This window comes from Elephantulus edwardii, unplaced genomic scaffold (genome assembly GCF_000299155.1).
Source record: "Elephantulus edwardii isolate Elephantulus edwardi_28Jun2011 unplaced genomic scaffold, EleEdw1.0 scaffold00228, whole genome shotgun sequence".
NCBI lineage: Eukaryota > Metazoa > Chordata > Mammalia > Macroscelidea > Macroscelididae > Elephantulus > Elephantulus edwardii.
This window is the reverse complement of record NW_006399978.1, coordinates 3251503-3274335: the sequence shown is the minus strand read 5'-3', so window position 1 is coordinate 3274335 and position 22833 is coordinate 3251503. Positions and strand designations below refer to the sequence as shown.

The 22833-nt window shown below is 44.9% G+C and overlaps 1 protein-coding gene across 1 annotated transcript in view; it reads left to right on the top strand.

Annotated features, from left to right (window-relative positions):
- FAM207A (family with sequence similarity 207, member A) overlaps positions 1-20772 on the top strand; it is a 58765-nt gene extending 37993 nt beyond the window's left edge. Inside the window, exons 4-6 of the mRNA XM_006898411.1 lie at positions 9136-9286; positions 17653-17721; positions 20643-20772. Coding sequence (XP_006898473.1) covers positions 9136-9286; positions 17653-17721; positions 20643-20772 — 350 coding nt within the window. The remainder of the gene's footprint in view (positions 1-9135; positions 9287-17652; positions 17722-20642) is intronic.
- Positions 20773-22833: the final 2061 nt, after the last annotated feature.

The window sequence follows — 22833 nt, the reverse complement described above, 5'->3', positions numbered from 1 at the left end:
CTCATAGTTGTTTTTATTTGCATCTCTCTTAGAGCTAGGGATTTTGAACATTTCTTCATGTGTTTGCTGGCCATCTGAATGTCTTCTTTGGTGAAGTGTTCTATCAAATTTTTTAAGGGACTGTTGACTATATATTTTCTTTTATCAGAATTCTTAGCATACAGCCGCACAAAGTATTCTCAGTAGAATGGATTAGAAAGTTAATGAGCTAACTATTTAGAACCAGAAAATCTCTTGGTTATAATTCCCCCACTCCCCATTTTATAACTTCTTCCTCTACCCTTTCTTCCCCATTTGTGATGTTTATTAGGGAAGATAAAAGTATAATTCAGGTTGGCAGCAGGATACAGTTGCTCAGTGAAGACAGCTTCTGAAATGTGCAATATGAAGAATGAACTTTCCACTTGCAATCACACTATTAGTCACTATATTGGTGAAAGCATGAAAGCCAGTTTCTTTATGCCTCCTATCTTAATATCCCTATTTTAGATAGCCAATCTCTGATTTGCCCATCTCTACCAAACCAGTAGAGAGTTCTGATAAGTAGTGGTAAGAAGCTGCACTGGAATTCCAAAGGCACCTAATTTAAACCTCCCAGCTGCTCTGCAGGGGAAGGGTTAGCAATATCCACCTGTGTGATTTCATGCCTCTGAAACCTCACTGAGGGGACAGCCGTGAGTCATTTCCAGCCCAATGGCACACAATAAGAAGAAATGTGATCCAACAGAATGTGGAAATTATGGAACAATTAATATCACATGCAAGCAAAATACTGCTGAGGATCAAAAATTACTTGAATAAGTACATAGAACACTGTGAAAAGTTCAAGCTGGATTTAGAAGAGGCCATGGCACCAGGGCTATCATTACTAAGTCAGATGGATCCTTGCTAAAAAGCAGAGAATACCAGAAGAATGCCTATTTGTGTCTTATTGACTATGCAAAGGCATTTAACTGTGTGGATCGTAACAAATTATGGCTAACATTGAGAAGAATGGGAATCACAGAACTCTTAATTGTGCTTGTGAAAAGTATATACCTAAACCAAGAAGCTGTTACATGAGCGGAGCAAGGGAACACTGCATGGTTTAAAGTTAGGAATGATTTGTGTCAAGGTTGCATCCTTTCTCCATACCTATTCAGTCTGTGCTGCACAAATTATTCAAGATGCTGGACTTCATGAAGAAAAATGTCATCAGATCTGAGGAAGACTCGTCAGTAAACTTTGTTAATGCAGATGAGAGAACCTTGCTTACTGAAATTGAGGAGGATTTGAAGTACTTGCTGTAAAAGGTCAAAGACTGCAGCCTTCCATATAGGTTATATCTCAATGTGAGGAAAACAAAAATTCTCATCACTGGACTAATAGACAACATCATGATAGATGGAGAAAAGATTGAAACTGTCAACAGCTTCATCTTACTTGAAACCACAGCCAGTACACTTGGTACCAAAAGTCAGGAGATAAGGAGACATACTGCATTGGAAAAGCCTGCAGTTAGTTACCTCTCCAAATTATTCATGAGCAGTGATGCTAGTTTGAGGAGTGAGGCATGTCTTATTCAAGCCATGGTCTTTTCAGTCACTTGCTGTGCTGTTGAGAGCTAGGCAGCAGTTAAATGCATGGTTGGAGATTGTCCATCCTTCTCCCATGGAGCAGCTGGTGGAGTCGAACCACATGCTTTTGGGATTGCAGCACAGCTTTTACCACTAGACCAGTGGAGCTCTCTCATGATCACTGGAGAAAAGATATAATTTATTAAGGATTTTATTTTACTTGGGTCTACAATCAACACCCTTGATAGAAGCAGTCAAGAAATCAAACGATGTGTTGCATTGGGCAAATATACTGCTAAATAATTTTTTAAAGTGTTAAAGAGCAAGGACTTAAATCTGTTTGGTATGCATGCAAAAGTTCGAATAAGGATGATGGAAGAAAATCAGTGCCTTTGAATTGTGATGTTTGCAGAGAGTATTGATATATACCACAGACTGCCAGAAGAACCACTTCTTGCGGGAAGTGCAACAAGAGTGCTCCTGAGAAACAAGGATGATGAAATCATCACCATCTCACATATTTTGGGCATGTTGTCAGGAGGCGTCAGCCCTTGGAAAAAGACATCATGCTGAGAAAAGTAAAGGGTCAGCAGAAGGGAACACTTCCAGTGAGGTGGACGAATGCAGTACTGCACCAGTGGCTTATCATGGCTGAGACGGTGAGAATAGTGCAGAATGGGACAAGGTTCAGGTCTATGGTTCATAGGATTTCTTTGAGGCGTGGTCAACTCGACAGCACCTAACACCATTATACCTCCTTTCTCATTCTTTATTTGTAACATCTCTAATTAGTTAATAATTTTTGTGTCTTCCTAAGAATTATTATATTTATCAATTCTTTTCTAAATTATTGGTTTCTGTGTTCCAATTTCTTGTTCTTGCTCTCTGTAGGTCTTTTTGGCTTACTTATTTTCTCTTCATGTGAAAACCTTAAAGGCATAACAGGCCTCTAGATACACCTATGGCTTTATCTCCCAAGTCTGTCTGTCTTTTTGTTGTTTGGTGCAGTCGTGTCAACTATAGCTTATAACAACTCTATGAACAGCACATTGAAACCTGGCCCCACTTTGTGCCATCTTCAGTCTCCACTGTGTTCAAGTCACCTTATCTATCATCCGACTGTGAAAAATTAACCTGCAGAAAAGTTGATAGGTTTTTAGTGAACATCCATGTGGTCCCCACCTATGTTTTACAGGTAGCACCTAATTTATTTTATCCTGTATCTGTTCCTGTATTCCTCTGTATCCACCCATCACACGCTACCTTTTTTTACACCTTCCATAATGAGCTGTGCGTATCAGTATACTTACCCCCAAGTGATCCAGCTAGATTGGAGTATTTGTCCTATGGTTCTTTTTTCTTTCTCTTTTTGAAGTAAAATTTACATATAATGAATTGCACATCTCAAGTGGGCCTTTCAGTGACAAATAAAAATCCCTTTCAGGATTCAGACCATTCATCTCCCAGAAGCCCACAGGCCCCTTCTTAGTGTGGCTCCTGGTACCCCACTTTGAAGGTCACACTACTCTGACTGGTTTGTCCATACTTGTGTTTAATTTGCTCGAGACTTCACCTAAATGGAATCCTGCAAGATGTATTTTTTTTATGTTTGACTTCTTATATCAATGTAGTGTTTTTGAGGTACCTCCATGCTTCGTGCATAAGCCATTCATGCCTTTGTGTTGCTGAGAAGTATTTAATTTTGTTGATTCACTATTTGCTGGCTGTCTTTCTGTTGATGGACACCTGAGTAATTCCTGACTTTGGGGACTACAGAGAAGGCTGCTATGAACATTCCTTACAAATCTTTTTGTGGACATATGTTTTCATTTCTCATGGGTAAATACTTGGGAATGGAATGCTGGGTCAGAGGGTAGGTATATGTTTAATTTTGTCAGCAACTGCCAGATGCTTTAGTGTCTACACTCCCACTAAAACTGGGTGAAGATCCTTGTATTTCACATTTTCGCCAGCATGTGGTGGAGTCTGATCTTGAAGCTTGAGTATCTGGTGGGTATGAGGTGGTTGTTACTGTTAAGTGCTGTTGAGTCGAGTGCAACTCATAGCGACCTTGTGAGCAGCCAACCTGAACCCTGCCCTACCCTCTGCCATCTTCATCATCTCTGCCACACCAGAGCCCTTTGCTCAAGTTACAGTGTCAGTCCATCTTGTTGGGGGTTTCTTCTCCTTTGCTGACTTCCATCTTTCTAAAGGGACATCATATTGTCTCTTTCTAGAGAGTAGCCTCACCTAGCTACATGTCCAAAGTGTGAAAGATGGAGCTTCATCATCCTTGCCCCCATGGGGCATTCTGGTGGCACCCTTCCCAGGACATGCCTGTTTGTTCTTCTCTAACACCACATCTCAAAAGTATCAGTTCTTCTTCTGTCTTCCTTTTTTACTGTGTTGCTATTTTGTGTCATCAGGTTGGAATCTTCAAGCTGACCCTCCTGTGGGTTTTCAGAGAGGGTTAATCGCATAGGAGATTGCCCGTCCTTTTCCTGTGGAGCAGCTGGTGGATTCGAACCATGTGTCTTTGGAATTTCGGCAAAACTTCTAGATCACCAGAGGGCCCTATCTTTACATTACTGGCCATGAGCAAACTGTCATGTGCTTTTTGCCTATTTGTAGATCATCTTTAATTATGTTAGTGAAGTCTTTGTTCAAATCCTTGCCCCCTTTTCTGTTGTTGTTCATGAAATCATTTGACCTTTTATTATTAACTGTGGAAAGAACTCTGTATTGCCTACATTCCATTTCTTTGTTGTATACACTTTACAAATACTTTTTCCTTGGCTTCATTGGCTATGCAAAGGCTTTTGACTGTGTGGATCACAACAAGCTGTGGCTGACTCTGAGAAGAATGGGAATCCCAGAACATTTGATTGTGCTTTTGCAAAACCTATTCTTGAACCAAGAGACAGTTGTCAGAACAGAGCAAGGAGACACTGCATGGTTCAAAATTGGGAAGAAGGTGCACCTGGGATGTATTCTGTCTCCATACCTTTTCAATCTGTATGCAGAACAGATCATCCGAGACCCTGGTCTGTACGAGGAGGAATGTGGCATCAGGATTGAAGGAAGACTCATCAACAACCTGCGTTAATGCAGATGACACAACCCTACTTGCTGAAACTGAGGAGGACCTGAAGCGCTTGCTACAGAAGGTCAAGGACTGCAGCCTTCAATACAGATTGAAGCTCAACATCAAGAAAATAAAGATTCTCACCACTGGGCCAATTGGCAGCATCAGTGTGGACGGTGAAGAGATTGAGATACTTAACAGTTTTAGTTTATTTGGCTCCACAATCAACACTCTTGGTAACAGCAGCCAGGAAATCAAGAGACGAATTGCACTGGGAAAGTCAGCTGTGAGGGACCTCTCCAGAATATTGAAGAACAATGACTTCAGGCTATAGTCTTCTCAGTTGTGTGCTATGCATTGGAGAGCTAGACAGTGACTAGTGATGATAAAAAGAGAATTGATGCCTTTGAGCTGTGGTGTTGGAGAGGAGTATTGAATATACCATGGACTGCTAGGAGAACAAACAGGTTTGTCCTGGAGAGGGTGAAGTTGGGCTGCTCCTTGGAGTCAAGGATTCTGAAGCTTCGTCTGACATACTTTGGGCATGTTGCAAGGAGGTACCAGTCATTGGAGAGGGACATCATGTTTGGGAGAGAGGAGGCATGGTGCAGGAGAGGAAGACCCTCGATGAGATGGATCGATTCAGTGATGGCAGTGGAAGTACATGTGTTAGAGACAGTGAGGTTGGCACAGGTTAGAGCAGGGTTTAGAGCTCTTGTACATCGGGTCACTGTGAGTTGCAAGTGACTCAGTGGCATGTAACAACAACAATAATAGATGACTTGTCTGTTTATTTTCTTAGTGATGTCTTTTGAGTGGTAAGAAGCTGCACTGCAAAGGCACACTGTTCGAGGCCACCAGCTACTCTGCAGGAGAAGAATGGGCAGTCTCCTCCCATGTGATTAACTGCCTCTGAAACCCCCCCCACTCCCCTAAGGGTCAGCTATGGGTCAGTTCTGAGTCTATGGTACAACAACACAACGACTACAACACCTTTTTCTGTATAGTTACTGTTTGTATGTATGCATCCTGCTTAAGAAAATGTAATAATAACTGATTGTAAGACTCAGTACCAACAAACTGGTTCATATGAGGCAGAGGTAATGCAGACCTGTTGTCCGGCTTCGCTACCATTCTGATACCAGCTATTCTCTCCCATAGCGTTCTTTCTCTGTTAGGTTTAATAATTCATTGAAACAGTCACAGAGAACTCAGGGACACAACATGATTGCATTTACAACTCTAATGAAGAGAAGGGTGTGAGTAGAAACTAAAACACACCAAGGACAAGGGTTGACAGGACCCTAGCGTGTGGCCTCAGTGACAAAGGGGACTCCTCAGAGAAGAGGAGTTGATTTCACCTCTCTAGAACCAGTATTCATCTTCACCTGTCAGGAAACTTGAGAAGGGAAACTCCCTGCACTCCTTTGACCTTGCTCACTCCTAGCTTTCAGTTCGGGCTTGATGCTGCTACCATTTGTGTCTGTGCATTGCCGCCACTTTTTCTGGTACCATCATAGCTGCTGCCTTAGTTATCATATGCTCTGTGGGCCGACTTGTCTGCTGTAGTAGTCTCTCTTGGTTTTCATTGTTACAGCACTTGGCCCGTGTTACTGTTTTTGTTTGACTATAGGAGGTTATCTTAGTTCAGGGACTCCAGAGCTAAAGAATGTGTTCTTTTGGCTCTTGTAGAGTGAGAGCCCCTAAAACCTCCATCAGATTGGCCATTTATATAGAAGTACACTTTGTCAGGTGTGCTGTGAATGGACGTTCCTGTTTGGTGGATTTGAAGCCTCTTACATGGGCAGCCTACTGGGGAAGGAGTTGTGCTGCCCGCACAGTGACAGCTAGTTCAAATCCGCCACCAGCTGAGCAGTTTCCTACCGTGTGATTTACTGCCCCTGAAAACCCACTGGAGGGTCAGCTATGAGTCTCTTCCAGCTTGGCAGCACACAACAACTACATGTTTTCTTCTAAAAGCTTTATCATTTCAGTTTTTATAATTAGGTTTCTGTCCATCTTGAACAAATGTTATCCCTGATGTGAGGGTCCTGAGTGATGAAAATGGTTTGTATTCAACTCCTAACCCAGTGGTACTACAAAAAAACAAACAACCCTAGCACTCTGTTCTCATTAAAATTAAAACCAAGAATTACCGCATGGAACTCAGGTTCCACTGAATTTCATAAGTTGCAATTGACTTGATGACAGCCATAACATGGTGTGAGATACTGACGGACATTCATTCCCCCTCCCCTGAAATGGATATTCAATTGTTCTAGCACCATCTAGAACCTTTCCTTCTTGATTGGATTCGTTTTGGTACTTTTGTTTGGGGAAAAAAGCAAATTCAGAAACACATGGCCTCATGAATTTGTTTCTGGATGCTCTTCTATTGATTTGTTTACTATACCTTGTGAGTATTAATTACTGTATCTTTATAACAAGTCTTAAAGTTAAGTGATATAAGTCAGCCATCTTAGTTCTGTTTTAAGATTGCAGTCATTTGAGTTCTTTGAAGCCCTTAACCTATGTAAATTTTACCACTAATTTGTGAGTTTTCTCTTTACCACTAATTTGTCAGTTTTCTTAAAAACAAACCAAACCCACAAAAACACACCTATGGGATTTTGATTGGGATTATATTGATGTTTAGATAAGTGTTGGGAGCTCTGACATTGAATCATCAAATCTGTGTACCTGGAATATATCCATTTGTTAGATTTTCTTTCATTTCTGTCAACAGTGTGTAATTTTTGTGTATGTAAAATTATAATTGCTAACAGTTTTTTATATCTCAGTCTTGTAGCCAGTAACACTGCACTACTAGGATGTGTTCAGAACTCTACTATCAATTAGTTTAACTAATAGTTTCAGGCCCACTCTGACAGGCCAGCAGCAGGGCTTCCCTGCATTGTTCTCCATGGGGAGCAGCCTCTCCCAGCCCCAGCAAGGTCAGGCTGGTGGCCAGAGGGTCCAACCTCCCTGCAAGGCATGTGTGTCCTCCCTGCTGAGCTTGCTCTAGATCTTGGTGCTTGTAAATCAGTTTAGAGAGGAGCGCCTTTTGTACTAGTACTTTTTCATTGCTTCTTATCTTTCTATTCACTGGGCACACATTCCCGCAGCCTTTCTTTTTGGCATCATACGCTAGGGGCCTGGCTATGACAATCTACCCTGATGGTGGGTATGCCTGCTCAGTACTGCCTTGCCACCTAGACCAGTGCCAGGATGGTGAGGCCTTGTGGGTTCTGTGTCTCTCCAGGCAAGACCTCTGGGGGCACAAGGCCGGGATAAACAGAAGGAGTCATGACCAACAGGCCCTGGAGAATGCTGTTGTCCATTCTGGTAGTTCTCTGGACATTGTCGCTTCTGATGCATTCTCTGAGCACTTTGTCATTGTCTCTATACCCCAGTCCAACTCAGTTATTGTGCTTGGAGCAGTCACCAGCGGATCCACGGTGTTGCTGGGTGACAGTCAGGGAGTGGCTGTCGCTCCTTGTTCTCCAGTACTGCCTTCTGACTGTTTAGATGCTGCCTCCCTGACCTCTTGGTTATCCTTAGGAAGGAAGGCTGGTGTTCTGTCTAAAAATAGGAAGACTTTATTTAAGTATGCGGGTTTTATTAGCAATTTTAAAAGTTAAATATATTTGTAAGTGAAAATTGAGGCCCAAGGCTCTGCCCTGTTCTAGCTCCAGGCCCATGTCACTTCTTGAGTATAGAAGCCTTGTCCTACCCATGTACTCCGGCCAGCTGGATGCAATATCTGCACCCTTGTGGCCCTCCGTCCAGGCCCATACTTTCCTTTGGGACCTTGTCACTTTCTATCTACCTTAAATTATTCCCCCTCTGTGAGGACGACCTCTCTCCCTGGCAGCTCCTCCAGGCCCACAGGGGAGGGTCCTCTTAACTCTGCAGGACACAGGGGGCCATACTTCTCCCAGCAAGTGACATGTTATCTGAAATCGAGACCTTGCTTTTTGCCTTTTGTCTTTTTGCCTACTTTTGTGTATCTGTGTGGGGCTCCCTCCTCCCTCAGCCCACCCCACGTGCCCAGGCCACTGTGCCAGCCTCCCTTTTCAAAAGGAAAAATCCTCAGTGCTAAAGCTCTGGTCTCATGATCAACCCTGTAATTAAAACGTGTGCTGAGCTCTGTGATTAAGGGAAAAAATAACTCAGAGCCGGCCGCCTCCCAGGTTTCCAGAGGCGGCATGTAGGTGACAGCAGCAAAGAACTCGATGGCCTGTTTCCAGCAGGCTTGTAAAGGCAGTCAGCTCCAGGAAAAGCAGGGCCAAAGTTGGGGCTCAACAGAACGAGGTTGGAGGATTTTCCTAACACCCCCACTTGACTGGGCATCCTGCCCTGGGCATTGCTGGCCAGTGGAGCCGGTAGGCACCTGGCCTCACAGCCTACCTCCAGTGTGAGCTTGTCAACACATATCAAGGGCTTCTGTTCTTCACTAATTCTGTCCTCTCCTCCTCTCACCCCCACTTCCAGAGATAGAAGCCATCAAGCTGGCCGAGCAGAAGCTCCGGGAGACGCAGCGGCGGAGAGCCACAAAAGTGGTGGGGGACCTACGCCCACTGATGGACGCCCTCCCTGAGCTGGCAGAGCTGGAGAAAAGTGGTGGCTCACGGCAGCCTAGAAGGCAAGTGTGGTGTCCTGCTGCTCCATGGGCTCTTCACTGGCTGCTTCATGCACAGGGAAAAAGAATGGTAGAGGAAGAAGCAGCAGCCAAGGTTCTAGCAGTCCTGACTCCTTGGAGATGGGTCTTGTCAGATTCTGTGCTGCTTTGGCTGAGTCCTGGCATCAGCTGGCAGGTGGTGACTGTGTCCCAAGAAGCAGAGAAGGCAGGATATGTTGGTAGTGCCTGAACCTGCTGGTAAATGGGAGATTGGTCAAGTTGGTGAGGTGAATAGGGCAAATTCTGCTCATTTATGACCCTCTCTTCTGTTTGGGCACAGCTACCTTGGCCCTGCCTCAGGGATAGCTAGAGAAACACACATAGTCCTTGCTTTTCCAGTGCAGGAATATGACTGGCCCCTCTGTCCTTAGTCAGCACAACCTCAGGGGACAGGCTACCACTGCCGTGTAAGTGTGGACAAGCTCTCCAGGAGTGGCATCCACTTCCTAAACAACATACCTCTGGAAACTCTATAAACCTTGATAAATGACAATAGTTATAGAAAGGCTTCAGGCCTTTTGTTCATAGGGTCACAGTGAGTCATGCTCAACTGGACGGCAATCAACAACAAGGTGCATAAGCAGGGCTGGGCTGGGAAGCAGAGCACAGAGCAGTATAGACTGCCTATAAGAACAATAACCAGGGATAGATAAGGACTGAACCAGAGAGGCAGTGCATGGCGAAGAGCAGCCCCAGCAGGGAGGGCATTTGCATGAGGCAGATGGATATCTCAATAGGAAAATGTTGAGTCTGGCCCAGGAGCTTTAGTAGGCTGTATTCAGGCCTCCCACGCATGGAGGGACATGACCTGCTCTGGCTAGAACCTATAGCTGGTTCTTTCTTAAAATGTCTTAGAATTAAAAAATTTGCTGGTTGTTGTGTTCCACTAACTGCCAAGGCACTGTGTATCTAAATGTGCCAGCAGGTTCCCCTTTACCCCTTTACTGAGAACTAGTTGTGGAAGGACTCCATTCTTGAGTAACTAAGCTGGACACATACAGAGCTCATACAGAGCTGGGCTAGCTTTTCCTCCAGAGCCACCTAGAACACTAGACAGGCTGCTGTCGGGAGAGAGCCACAGATCATTCTGCCCTGAGGTGGTGTCGTGACAGCAAGTGGTAGCCAGCATAAGGACTCATGCAAAGCACATCCCTTTAGCCCCCATACAGATGCTGTTGCCTCTTGAATTCAGAGACATAATGTGTTACTGCCTTGTAGTTCTCCCGGAAAGCCTTCCTTAAGGGCTTTTCTACTTCTTCCAAACTACATGCTGCCTCTGAGCTGCAGTCTCCAAGAACAAAAGTCCCCTGGGGGCTAGCCCTTGAGGGAGGGACCTCAGTCAGGTGTGGACTGAATCTGTGTTTTCCAGTAACAAGCAGGCAGACCCTGAAGGACATGCTGTTCTGATCCTTTCACCATATTGCTGCGGCTTCTGATTTTGTCTTTTGAGAAACAGCTTTCTCTGACCTCACCAAGAGTTGATTTAGTCTGACTTGGAAGACAGTCTGGTGCTTACTAAAAAAGTTGGAAATAGAAATACCATTTGACCCAGCAATTCCACTACTGGGAATATACCCTAAACAAACCAGAACCACAACTCAAACAGATGCATGCATACCCATTTTTTATTGCTGTGTTATTCACAATAGAGAGATGGAAGCAACCCAAGTGGCTATCAGCAAATGAATGGATAGAACAACTATGACATATTCACAGAATCGAATACTGTGCAGCACTGAAAAACAGTGAACTCGTAAAACATTACAGTACATGAGTGACCCTTGAGGACATTATGCTGACAGTGAAGTATCTTCGTCTCAAAAGGACAAATATTATGTAACAACATGGTCATAAAGCAGGACTGATATGAGGGACTTGGAAGGACACTAGGAGAAGAATGGGCAGATAATGAACACTGCATTGGAACAGATGAAATAAAGAACTGTTTGAAAGGAATATATATATATAGGCATTATATGTATGTATGACAACAGTCTACAATAAAAGGTGAATTGCAAAATAGACTGGGGTAAGGGGAGAGGGAGGAAATTGTGCAACAGTGAATGAATATTCTTTTAAAAACATGAATTGGAGGAGGGAGCACGAAGAAAATACACAACAATGAATGAATGTACAGCTTTTCTGTAAACTGTTAAAATCACAATTTTTAAAAAAAGTTGGCTTAGTCTCAGGTAATATGCTCAGGGCCACTTCAGTCTGCTTCCTGTCTGCCCTCCATGGATGAGGGACTCCTACTATTAGACAAGAGAAGGTGGCTCTCTACCCTAAGGTGGAACCACCCAGAATATTTGCTGCATGAGGGGGAGTGGTCATCTTGCATCAAAATTGACAAATGAACCCAAGCATATGATGCAAATTCCATTCCAGGTCCTCAAACAAAAATGTGACCCTGGTCAAGTGCACATGTGTGGTTTTTCAGTTTTCTCATCTGAAAAATGTCCTCCAGCTCCCATGGGAGAGAGCTGCATAAACACTGTGGTCAGTCAGGGCTGGGGCCGGAATGCATATGCAGCCGTGAGCTGCCAATGGGCTGAGACTGGTCTGTGGTTGCTCACACTGTCTCAGGTCAGGATAGGGTGGCCTGACCTGGGCCTTAAACTCTGTAGTCTCCTGGTTGTGGCTGGAATGACACACAAAAGCCTCCCTCGCTGCTCTGGGGCCATAAGCACTCTCTATTCACACGTATCTTAAGTTCTGGGGAAGTTGATTACTTAGTTTGATTTAATAAGCATTTTATCTTAACAGTAGTTACAGATTTAAAGAAAAATTATACTGATAATACAGAGAGTTCTTCCTATGCACCCTTTACTCAGTTTCCTATATTACTATTGTTATTATAATAAATTATGAGACCTTAAGTTAGTATGTTATTATAAGTAATGAATCAGTATTGATAGGTGTATAATTATAATAAATTAAAGCTACAATAGATGCTTTACTAGATTTTGTCCGTTTTTCACTGACAAATTAAATGATGTCCTTTTCATCTCCACAGTCTCACCTAAAACATAGCATATAGATTCTACTTAACTGTTAAATTTTTTCAGATATTTTCTTTGTTTTGATGACTTTGATTACTCAATTTTTTATTGTGATTTTAATGAAAATTTACAAAAAGGTTGGGTTTTCATTCATTCATTGTTGTAGATTTTCCTCCCTTGCCCTCCTTTCCCTGTCTCCCAGTCCACTCTGAAGTGCACCTCTTGTTCCACATTGTCATAAATATAATGCCTAATCGTACATTCCTTTCAGACCTTTCCCCTCATCTTTTCCAATGCAGTGTTTGTTATCTATCCATTCTTTTCCCATTTTCCTCCTATCTCCTCATATCAGTCCTGTTTTATAATAGTGGTGATAAGGCAGTATTTGCCCTTTTTGACCGATGTATTTCATTCAACATAATGCTTTCCAGGCTCACTCATGTTATGTGCAGTGTTATAAGATTTCATTGTTTTTCAGTGCTGCATAATATTCTTTTGTGTGAATGTACCACAGTTTTTCTATCCATTCATATGTTGATGGGCACTTATGTTGCTGCCATCTCTTTGTTATTGTGAATAACTCAACAATGAATATGAATCTGTTGGAGTAACAGCTCTGGTTTCCCAGTAGTGAAATTGCTGGGTCAAATAGTATTTCTGTTTTCAAGTTTTTGAGAAAGCGTCAGACCACTTCCTATACTGACTGTGTCATTTTACATTTCCACCAGGAGTGAATAAGAGTTCCAGTCTCTCCACAGCCTCATCAGCATTTGTTGTTTGTTGCTCTGTTGAATTTTAGTATTCTTACTGGGGTGAGATGGTATCTCATAGTTGTTTTAATTTGCCTCTCTCTGATAGTTAGGATTTTGAACATTTCTTCATGTATTTGTTTGCCATCTGAATGTCTTTGGTAAAGAGTATTCATATCTTGTACCCATTTTGTGATTGGTCTACTTACCTTTTTCTTGTTGAGGTGCTGGAGTATTCTGTAAATTTTAGATATAAGTCCCTTATCAGATATTCCATTGCCCAATATTTTTTCCTAGTCTCTGGCTTTTCTTTTTATCCAGTTGGAGAAGTTTTTGGATGTGCATAGGGATTTGATTCTTAGAAGGTCCCATTCATCAATTTTATTCTTTGCTAGTTGCAAGTTTTTCAGTATACTTGCAAGTCTGTTCATGCTGTATATAGATTAGGGCTTCTAGAGTTGTTCCTAGCTTTTCTCTGATGAAGTTTATAGTCTTTGGTTTTACTCCTAAGTCCCTAATCCTCCTTGAGGTGGTTTTTGTGCATAGTGTGAGATGTGGGACTTGCTTCAGTTTTCTGCAAGATGGTTTTCCAATTTTGCCAACAACATTTGTTAAAGAGACTGTCGTTTCCTCACTTAACTGATTTTGTCTACTGATTAAGTACCAGTTGACCATTGGTAGATGAGTTGATTGTTGGATTCTCAGTTCTATTCTGTTTGATCTGTGTGTCTGTCATTGTACCATTACTATGCTGTCTTGACCACCACAGCTATGTATGTAGTAGAATTTGATACCAGGGAGTGTGATGCCCCCTACTTTGTTTCTCTTTCTCAGTGCTTTGCTTATATGGAGAACTTTGACCATAATATTAGAAGTACTGGCTCTCACTTTTGTAGGATGCCTTGAAATTGGGATTTTGTGTCATTAGACTGGAATGATGGTGTTTTGGGAAAAACATTGTAGGGGTCAAGGGCCGTTTTCGCCACATCGTGTCATGGGTTATATGCTGTCAAGTCAACTCTGACACATAGCAATCCTGTGTACAACAGCTCTGAATCCTGCTCTATCCTGAGCCAATCTCACTGTCTCTCACACAACTACCCTCATTACCCCAGTTATTATGTCATTCCATCTCATTTGGAGTCTCCTCCTCTGTGCTGGCCCTCCACCCTTCCAAGCATGATGTCCTTCTCCAAAGACTCGTCCCTCCTGGCATCATGCACAAAGTATCTGAGACCAACAAGCCTTGTCACTGGTGGTTTGGTATTGACCCCGACCATTTGGTCAGAGTCATGTTTGTTGAATTTTTTCATCTGGGAAAGTTTTTTTAATTCTTTTTTTTTCCCTTTCCACACTGAAGTCTTTGAGGAAAACCACTATGCACAACCTACATTTATCGAGTCAGGCATAATGCGCTGACTCTTTGAGGGCAGTTAATCTATGGACAGTATTTGGTATTCTGCATGACTGATCTCTTCTTCCTTTTAAATTATGTATATCAGGATGGACTCTTGGGTGTTCATTTTGTACCTTGGCTTATATTCTCCTATATCTATTTTTTCCTCCTGTTGAGCTTGTTCTAACTTTGGTCATTAGGCACTCTTGACTGCTGATGTACCCATCCCCTATTGCACGTATGCGCCCAGGATAGAGGGAGAGGCAGGAGCGAGCACGAGCACTCACTAATTTTCTGGCACTACAGTATGCTCCAGGATCACCTTGTACATTTAGTTCCCTGGTCAATAACCAGCTACTCACCCAAGGAGCCCAGGTTCTCTTTATTTGAGATAAGTATCAGAAACCCAAGATTTCAGTACTTGGTGTGCTCATTGTTACTGGGGTATCATTGTTTTTAGGCTCTCTCAGCTGGCAGGGCAAGGAAGTATCTGTGTCTAATTCTTTTAGCTAATTGCAATTCATGTAACTAATTTATGTTTGTAACTATTTATTTAGCCTCGTAGCTGACCCTCCAGCAGGTTATTAGAGGCAGTATATATGCTGGGAGGAAATCCTCCAGAGCACCTGGTGGATTCGAACCACATACCTTTGAGTTGGCAATGCCACTCCTTACCACTAAGCCATCAGAACACCTAATTGAGGTCTAGAGAGAAGCTCTGGTGACGTAGTCTGTAGGGAGTTTGTGCTGCTAATTCAAAAGATGACACCTCTCTAACCATTTGAATCCACAAGTGGCTCAAGGGAGAGAGATGGACAGTCTCCTCCTGTGTACTTTACAGCCTCCAAAACCCCACTGGAGGGTCAGCTGTGCTTTGGTTCTGGCTTGATGGCAGCTTTGAGTTTATATTAAGGTAAACATGACTTCATGCTGTTGTCTTCAACTATAATCCATTGCCCCATGGATCTGTTCTACCCGGCCTCGCTCACACCATTGTAAATGTGATTAGTCACTTTAGTGTGCATGGTCCAGTGTCAGCGCTGCTAACCTTTGCTCCTGTAGGGCACAACTTTTCTATGTACAGTGCTTATGTGCTGCTCTTTTTCCTTAGTTCAGCAACACCTACAGCCTAAGTTATAGCACCTTTTTCCAAAGCCATTTCTTAGGGAACAGAATCAGGGCTTTCATTTGTCACATAGATGAGCAGCCTCAGGACCTTCACTTGGCCTCACGGCTGTTAACCTAGCAGAAGGCAAAATGCCTGCTGGAGTGATGGAACCTGGCCCAGCTAACTCGGATGGCGTGGCACCTAGGGTAGGCCTGGTCTTCAGCCTTCTTAAAACCTCTGGAGATTATGTGTGCTGTCTCCTTGAACACTGCAGGCTGAACCAGCTGACTTATGATGTCTGCACCCTTCTTCTGACCCGTGGTTGAGCAAGTGGGCAGTAGAGCAGGATAGAGGCCTGGAAGAGGCCACACATAGACCAGCCTATGAGGCCCATCAAGCTGACCAGCCATCCAGATAGTAGTTTTGGAAGCTGGCCCATACTTTCTTAACAAGGTTTCTGTGTTACCAGTACAGTCCCAAGAATCAAGAGCACTCCTCGGTGACACTAAATGGCATTGTGTTGTCCCTCTTGAGCTGATGCGTGTGCACCCGGCCGGGCAGAGGACCCCAGAGGTAAGCACAGCACAGAAACAGCTCACAGATAACGCAGTCTTGTCTGAGGCACGCTGTGTGTGGTCTGCCTGGGCGCTAGAGTGGACCCACTGGATGCTCTGGAGCTAGCCTCACCAGCGTCTGTGGACCTGAGTCAGCGTGGAGTCAGTGCGGTTGAAACCCAGGGGCTGAGGATGCTGTGAGACAGCTTAGTGTGTATGTAGCTTTGCCACACAGTGCTCTAACACTTTATCTAGAGAACCAGAGTCTGACCACCACTCCCGCTCTTCGTACAGCGCAAAAGTACACTCCTGGAGAGCCTGCTTTTTCATTTTCCACACTGACCCACTCAGAGTGGCCTGCTTGTTCACACACTGGCTCCTGCCCTGGGAACCTCTATAAATTACATCAGTTAAAGCCTCGTGCTAAGGACCACACTGCTGTCAACCCTGCCCTGGAATCATCCAGACCACCCAGATGAAGCTTCTCCAGGTGGGACGAGGAGAATGCCCACAGAAACGCCAGACTCAGAACCATGGGCTCCCCTCCATCCTGTTCAGCAGGCTTTGGTAGGCCGCTTCGTAGACTGCGGTGACCCGTGGGGGTCTCTTACCCCATTCTCTGCCACTCTGCTCCAGGTTGTGACTGATGGGTGGTAGTAACACAGCACTAGGAATTTGACCATCTTTATTGAATACATGCATTGAAAGGTCAGCCTTTGGAATGAACTATCTCGAATGAGATGACTCTCTCCTTCTATGAAAACACTTGCCTTGAGTGAGTGTGGACGGACCCTGAGCCCAAGTGAGCAGAAGGTGGTGAGATAGGAAGATCAGCTCAGCCTAGAACGGATCCAGGAGTCAGAATCAGAGCCCTCCCCTGAATAACTAAGATTGAGGAGAACAGCTAAAGAAAAATTGGGCTGAGATATTATTTTTGTTGCATGTGACAGTTCTTACATTCATATTTTAAAAGTAACATGAATAAAATATCCAGTATTCAGGTCTGGAGGCTAAATTTAGGCAATAACCTAAGAAAGTGAGCAGATCTCTTCACCCTTCTTGACCTTCTCTCTTGACATGTGGCTTCTGTTCACATTCGAACTGACAGATGTTCCAGAGCAATACTGGCCTGGCTGGCTAAAGGCTTGACGTTCAATGGTTTTCACTTTGGCCTTTTTTATCTGAGGAGAAATAGCACCTGGGCTCTCAGAAGCGCATGGCCTGCATGAACCCCCATAGGACAAACAACTTGGTCATTAAAGTATTCAGTGCATGTCTATTTGGATCTGCTTACTCCCTCCAACTACAAGGGAGCCAGTAGACATTGAGATACATCCTAGATACTGTGAGCTCCCAGCCTCTCTAGCAAAAAATGTAGCACAGAGCTCAATTTGTGATGACCTGGTCACTGCAGGCATTGAAATAGCTATAGCCTGAGCTCTGAGAAGGGCAGCCAATGTCTGAGAGAACTGTGTCATATGGAACACTGGGGCCTGCCTGACTAGGCTTTTCTATCCACAGGAGAGTGACCAGTAAGCCCAGGCCCACTGAGCTCCATCGGATGAGTGCTGTGCAGAGGCTTCAACTCCTGTAAGTATGAACCTGGCTAGGCTGCCGAGGTCTCATGCCTCCTCACCAGACAGGCTTTCCCCGGGCCTCACTGAGGATTGTCCTGCCCACTTGAAACTGGCTTCTTCTCCAGATGGTTTTCAAATTTGACAGCAGGTGTGGTGCAGACAGCACAGAGTAGTCTGTTTAACTGCCTACAGAGAGGTTTGGGGCTTCTTGTACTTCCCTTAGGGAAAGTGTCTCCTCCTTCCCTCTCCCCTTCTGCCCCACTCAGCCTAGTTGGTTGTGATCCAGGACCTAGAGGGGAAGTGTTTGGACATTTGGTTCTGTGACTGGAGTCCTCGATGTTTGTACAGAGCCCAATTAATAGGGCCAGTACTCAGCCAGAGTCCTAGCCCTGGCTTTTCTCGCGGCCAAGTTTGTCCTAAAAAGCATCGTAGGATCTTAATCTGTATAAAGACATTTATTTCTTTGTGGAGATTTGTACCCAAATAATCACTCATGGGTCACACTTTCTTAGCTTATTTCCTGTCTTTGGCTCTAGCTTCATTGGAAGTGGCTGTGGAGAAATCTGAGTAACCACAATTTTTAAACCCTTATCAGATAGTTCATCTCTCAGCTGCCCAGAGGGGTTATTTTCCCCTTTGACGCTGAAGTAACTACAAACATACCTCATTTTCATTTTTTACTGGAGCCCATTTTATCCTTTAAATTTGTAGATTAAAGTCTCTCTTCTGAATTATTTTTTTATCTTTTTAATGAATTATGTCAGTAAACTATTTCTTCAGATATTTTCTTTATTTCTCTTCATTAGGGACACCAGTTATTCAAGTTGGATCTTTTGATCTGTATCTATAATTCATTTTTACTTTATATGTTTATAGTATCAAATTTTTAATATCTTTGTATGGGTTTTTATTTCTGTTTGTCTTTCTATATTCTGCTTATCTTTTGGTAAATTTCCCTCCACCAGCTATTGAAAGAAAATTTGTGTTTGGAAAGAACTGAGCTGTAAGAATCTCTTGGTGGCCGAGGGTTTTATGTGAGATCTTTGTCCTCTCCTTGTCCTCCTCGACTCACACCAGGAGTCCCCACCAGGAGACTCCTTGGGGATTGTTGCACCCCCCCTAAAGAAAGTGTTCCCTCTTTCCCCTTCACCTCAGCCTGATTGGTTGTGACCTGATATTTTGTGGACATTAAATTCACCAGACCGATCACCAGCTGTACCTTTGTGTCCAGTTAGCAGGGCCAGCATGCATCAGCAGTCCTGGATCTCTGAGTCCTCTTCCTCCCATCCTCTCACTTCCTGCCTCTCCTTGGTGCCTGTCCTGGTCCTGGGGCTCCCACAGGGTGCAGGGTACTTTCTCCGATAAGTTGGATGGAGCAGTAGTTTGCTTCTTAACATACTGTGTGCTAACTGCATATATATGGTCAACACCGTAAACCCACCTCCTCCATTGCCCTGGTGACTGACTCTACATTTAGGACCAGTCAGGAGTTATGTGTCCCCTGCTTCATCAAAGATAGGGTTTGATTTCTTGTTAACCTTGTGAGCAGTTTCTGAGAGGAGAAGCAGGAAACTGTGTATATGCCCCTTTGTTTTAAAGACAGAAGTTCTGTCTGAGTTTATGTCCCTGGTACCTGGCAGTATAAATCGGGCTTAAGAACCCGAAAGAACCAGATCCTCAATTCAGTCTGCTCCAGTGACTGGCTTCACTCTGCCATCGCATCAGGACTGCCTGACCTTCTTCTGATCAAACCCCAGCCCAACCCTGAAGCAGATGGACTCCTAGCCCTGTCCTCTCTGCAGCTAAAGGCAGTGGGAGCTGACCCCATCGCCCCTCGCAAGAGGGGAGCCATTTCTGCTGCCAGTGTCAGAACAATACTGAAGGAAGCCCTGGGCTCTCCAATTATCATCCGATGTCTATGAGGTTTCTGTGAATGAAAAGAAAATGATCCTGGAGTAGTCTGACTTGTATAAGGTCATAGGGCTTCGCTCTGACCTCTCGTTCAAGTCAGAGCTACCTCTACCACAGTGGCATTGTGCCTGCAGTGGATTTATCCTGGAGTCACTACCCACAGTGACTATATTTACAGCTAGAAAGGAGACCCTGTATCCATTCACTTTGGTTTCAGTCACACATAATCTCCTCACCAGGGTCAGAACGATGAGGGCTGTGTGGGACTGGGAAAGCTGAAGATGGCAGCACAAGTCAGGACATGAGATCCTGGCCCAGCCTAAGCTCCTGCGGGAGGAAAAGACCCCTGAGGCCTGTCCATCAGGCAGCTTGTCACTCCTGCGGCACAGTGTTCAGACAGGGCCTGTGTTGGCGGGCAGAGGGGATAGAGCTTCTGTCCTCTAGGGGCCAAGCCCATCTGTCCCTGCCCTTCTGGTGTAGCTCTGTCTCCATGTTCATCTATTCTGGGTGCTCCATGGAGGGAGCTCCTTCTGCACGGCCATGTGTCTTGGTGCCTGTCCAGTGAGTCCTGCAATGTGAGCCAGAGAATCTCATAAACCCCGAGAGTGGCAGGGACACCAAGGACTCAGCCCCACCTAGCACAGCATGCCTGGCGTTCAGATACATGCAGAGTTCTTACTGTGCAGACAGTGGGGTCTCAGGGTCACATTTTCATTTCTTAACCAATTTCTCTCTGTTCCCATCTGAGGGTATTGTCCCTTCTAAGCCGCTGCCCTGCTCAGTGCAGCCTTGTGGTAAGTCCCCTTGACCAGGGTTCTCTGTCCCATTATGGCTCCTTGACTTTCCTTTCTGAACCCAGGCTGCTGCTTCATCCTTTCCTCTCGGCCCACCCATGAAATGTTGAGGAAGTGAGCAGATCTGGGTCCCAGGGCTATATGGTACTCAATCCCCAAACTGGCCCCCTACCCATGACTGAGCATCCTGTACTGCTGTGGTATTGACCTTTGGGTTTTGATCTTTCAGTGAGGAAGAAAGGGCCCGGTTCCAGACAATGCTGGCCAGCCCAGCCTATCAAGCCAGCCCTTTGCAGGCTATTGGGCAGCAGCTGGCCCTCCAGATGCAGCTAGAAGACGGCAGCAGGAGCCAGCTCTGACATCCCAGAAACCCTCGGACACAGCTCTCAGAGGAGCCCAGTGAGGGCCAGGCACTGTTGACTTCAGTGTTCAGTGTCCTACAGCTGAGCCACTCCTCTGCTCTTCTTGTTGAAGCATCAGGGAGGACAGTGGTGGGTGTGAGGGATGAGAAATAAAAGTGCTTCAGGCCCAGGTAGCAGATGGCTCCTCACTGTACTCTCAGAGCCACTCTCCTGGCCTTGTCTACAAAGGCCCTGGCCTATTGCTCCATGCACACCGATGCTGGCATCTTGAACCCTGCATGGTGGATGGATGGGGGATGCCAGGCCAGAGAGGCCTTGTGCCTCCTTATGCTTCTGTTATCACAGTGAGTGGGCCAGTGTTTGCTGTCACAGCCCTGGTGACTCAAGCCAGGTGGTCAGTCTGCAGACACTGTCTGATGAACTCATTGATAGCGTGGTGAGAGGCTGGGTGTCCTAGGCCCCTGAGGTCAGCTAGGCCTTTCCCCAGCTTTGCCCTAGTGTCCCCCGAGTCTGGTCCTAGAGGTGCGTGCACACTGCACAGGTTCTAGGACTATTTGGGCATTTAGTGTTTATATCAATAGCTGTGGGCCTGTGGAGCATCTGAAATGGCTGGCTGGAATGACATGCAGTGTGAGCACCCACCCCATTTGTTGGGGTTTTTGCACACATCTGTAAAGTGTGGACAGCTGAGTGTTGAGCATAAGCATCCCCTTCAGAGAGGCACCCCCAGAGGTGTAGGTCACATGCATGGGTAAGTGCAGAAGAAGCTACTGAGTCGGAGTCTGGCCTCACCCCAGTCAGCTTTCCCAGCCCAGTTCCTGGACAAGAGCAGATAGTGTTGGCAGATGAGTCCGTTTCAGACAGCAGATCTGGAGCGCAAGTGTTTTTGATCAGAGTGGACACCATGTTCCACCCAAGTCCCCCACGAAAATCAGCACAATTGTGGATTCAACTAAGGGTCTCACTGGATTGAGAGCAAGTCACAAAGAGCGTCTGTGATAAACCTTCTTTCACAAATAATATGAAAAAACCGTGTGGCAGAATACAGATTTGTTGTTGTATACCTTTGAGTTGGAACTGACCTAGAGCTGTCTGTCCAGCAGGTTTTCAGAGGCAGTAAATCACGTGGGATGAATGAAATTGCCCATCTTTTTTCTGCAGAGCAACTGGTGGATTTGAACCACATACTTTTGTGTTGAGGGCACAGCTCCATATCACTAAGCCACCAGAGCATGTAACTCTAACAATGGATTGTATAACTATAAGGTGGAGTTTTTTTTCTTCACTATACTTTTCTGTGGCATATGAATTTCCCACAGTGGATATTTATTTATGTATTCTTTAGTGACAAACCATGCTGCTTTCTGGTGTTCAGAGGGCTCCAGTCTGACTGAAGGCTGGTGTGCCTCCCCTCAGCACCATGCTCCCTCCTTTTCCCACCACCCTCACTCCCACGCTCTGTGCCACGGGGACAGCAGCCTCTGAATAAGCCTCTGACTCCTGCTGAAACCAGGGCCTCACTTTAGGATCCGACCCAGGGGAGCAAATGTAGCTGCATGCGACAGCAAACCAGAAAGAGAGTGTGGAGTGCCTTGAAAAGGAAGACCAGAGGATCCTGTTGGGAGTTCCGGAGACTGAACTAGACTCCAGACTGTTCCGGGATGTTGCCTGACAATCATGTAGAGGCGTCTCCAGTACTCTTCAAAGATCAAAGGTTCAGAAACAGCCAATGCTCCTGTGTGGACCCTGTATAGACAGTGGCTTCTGCGGTGACACTGTGGAATGCATCTCAGAGTGTGTGTGATGTTCATTCTTCATGACATCCCTCAGTGCCCACTGTGGCCACAGCACCATCAGCCCGCTCCCATTCTGCTCAAAATTAGCAGACCCCATGTGTCCTCTGCATTTCCAGTCTCAGGAGCTCAAATATGGGTGGCCGTGGTTGTTAGCAAGTTGACTCTGACTTGATAATAAAGAAGTTGTTTAAACTCTGAAGCTCTCAGTCCATTTTTTTTTCTAATTTGAAAGTAAGCAGCAGACAGAACTTTGTCAGGGCAC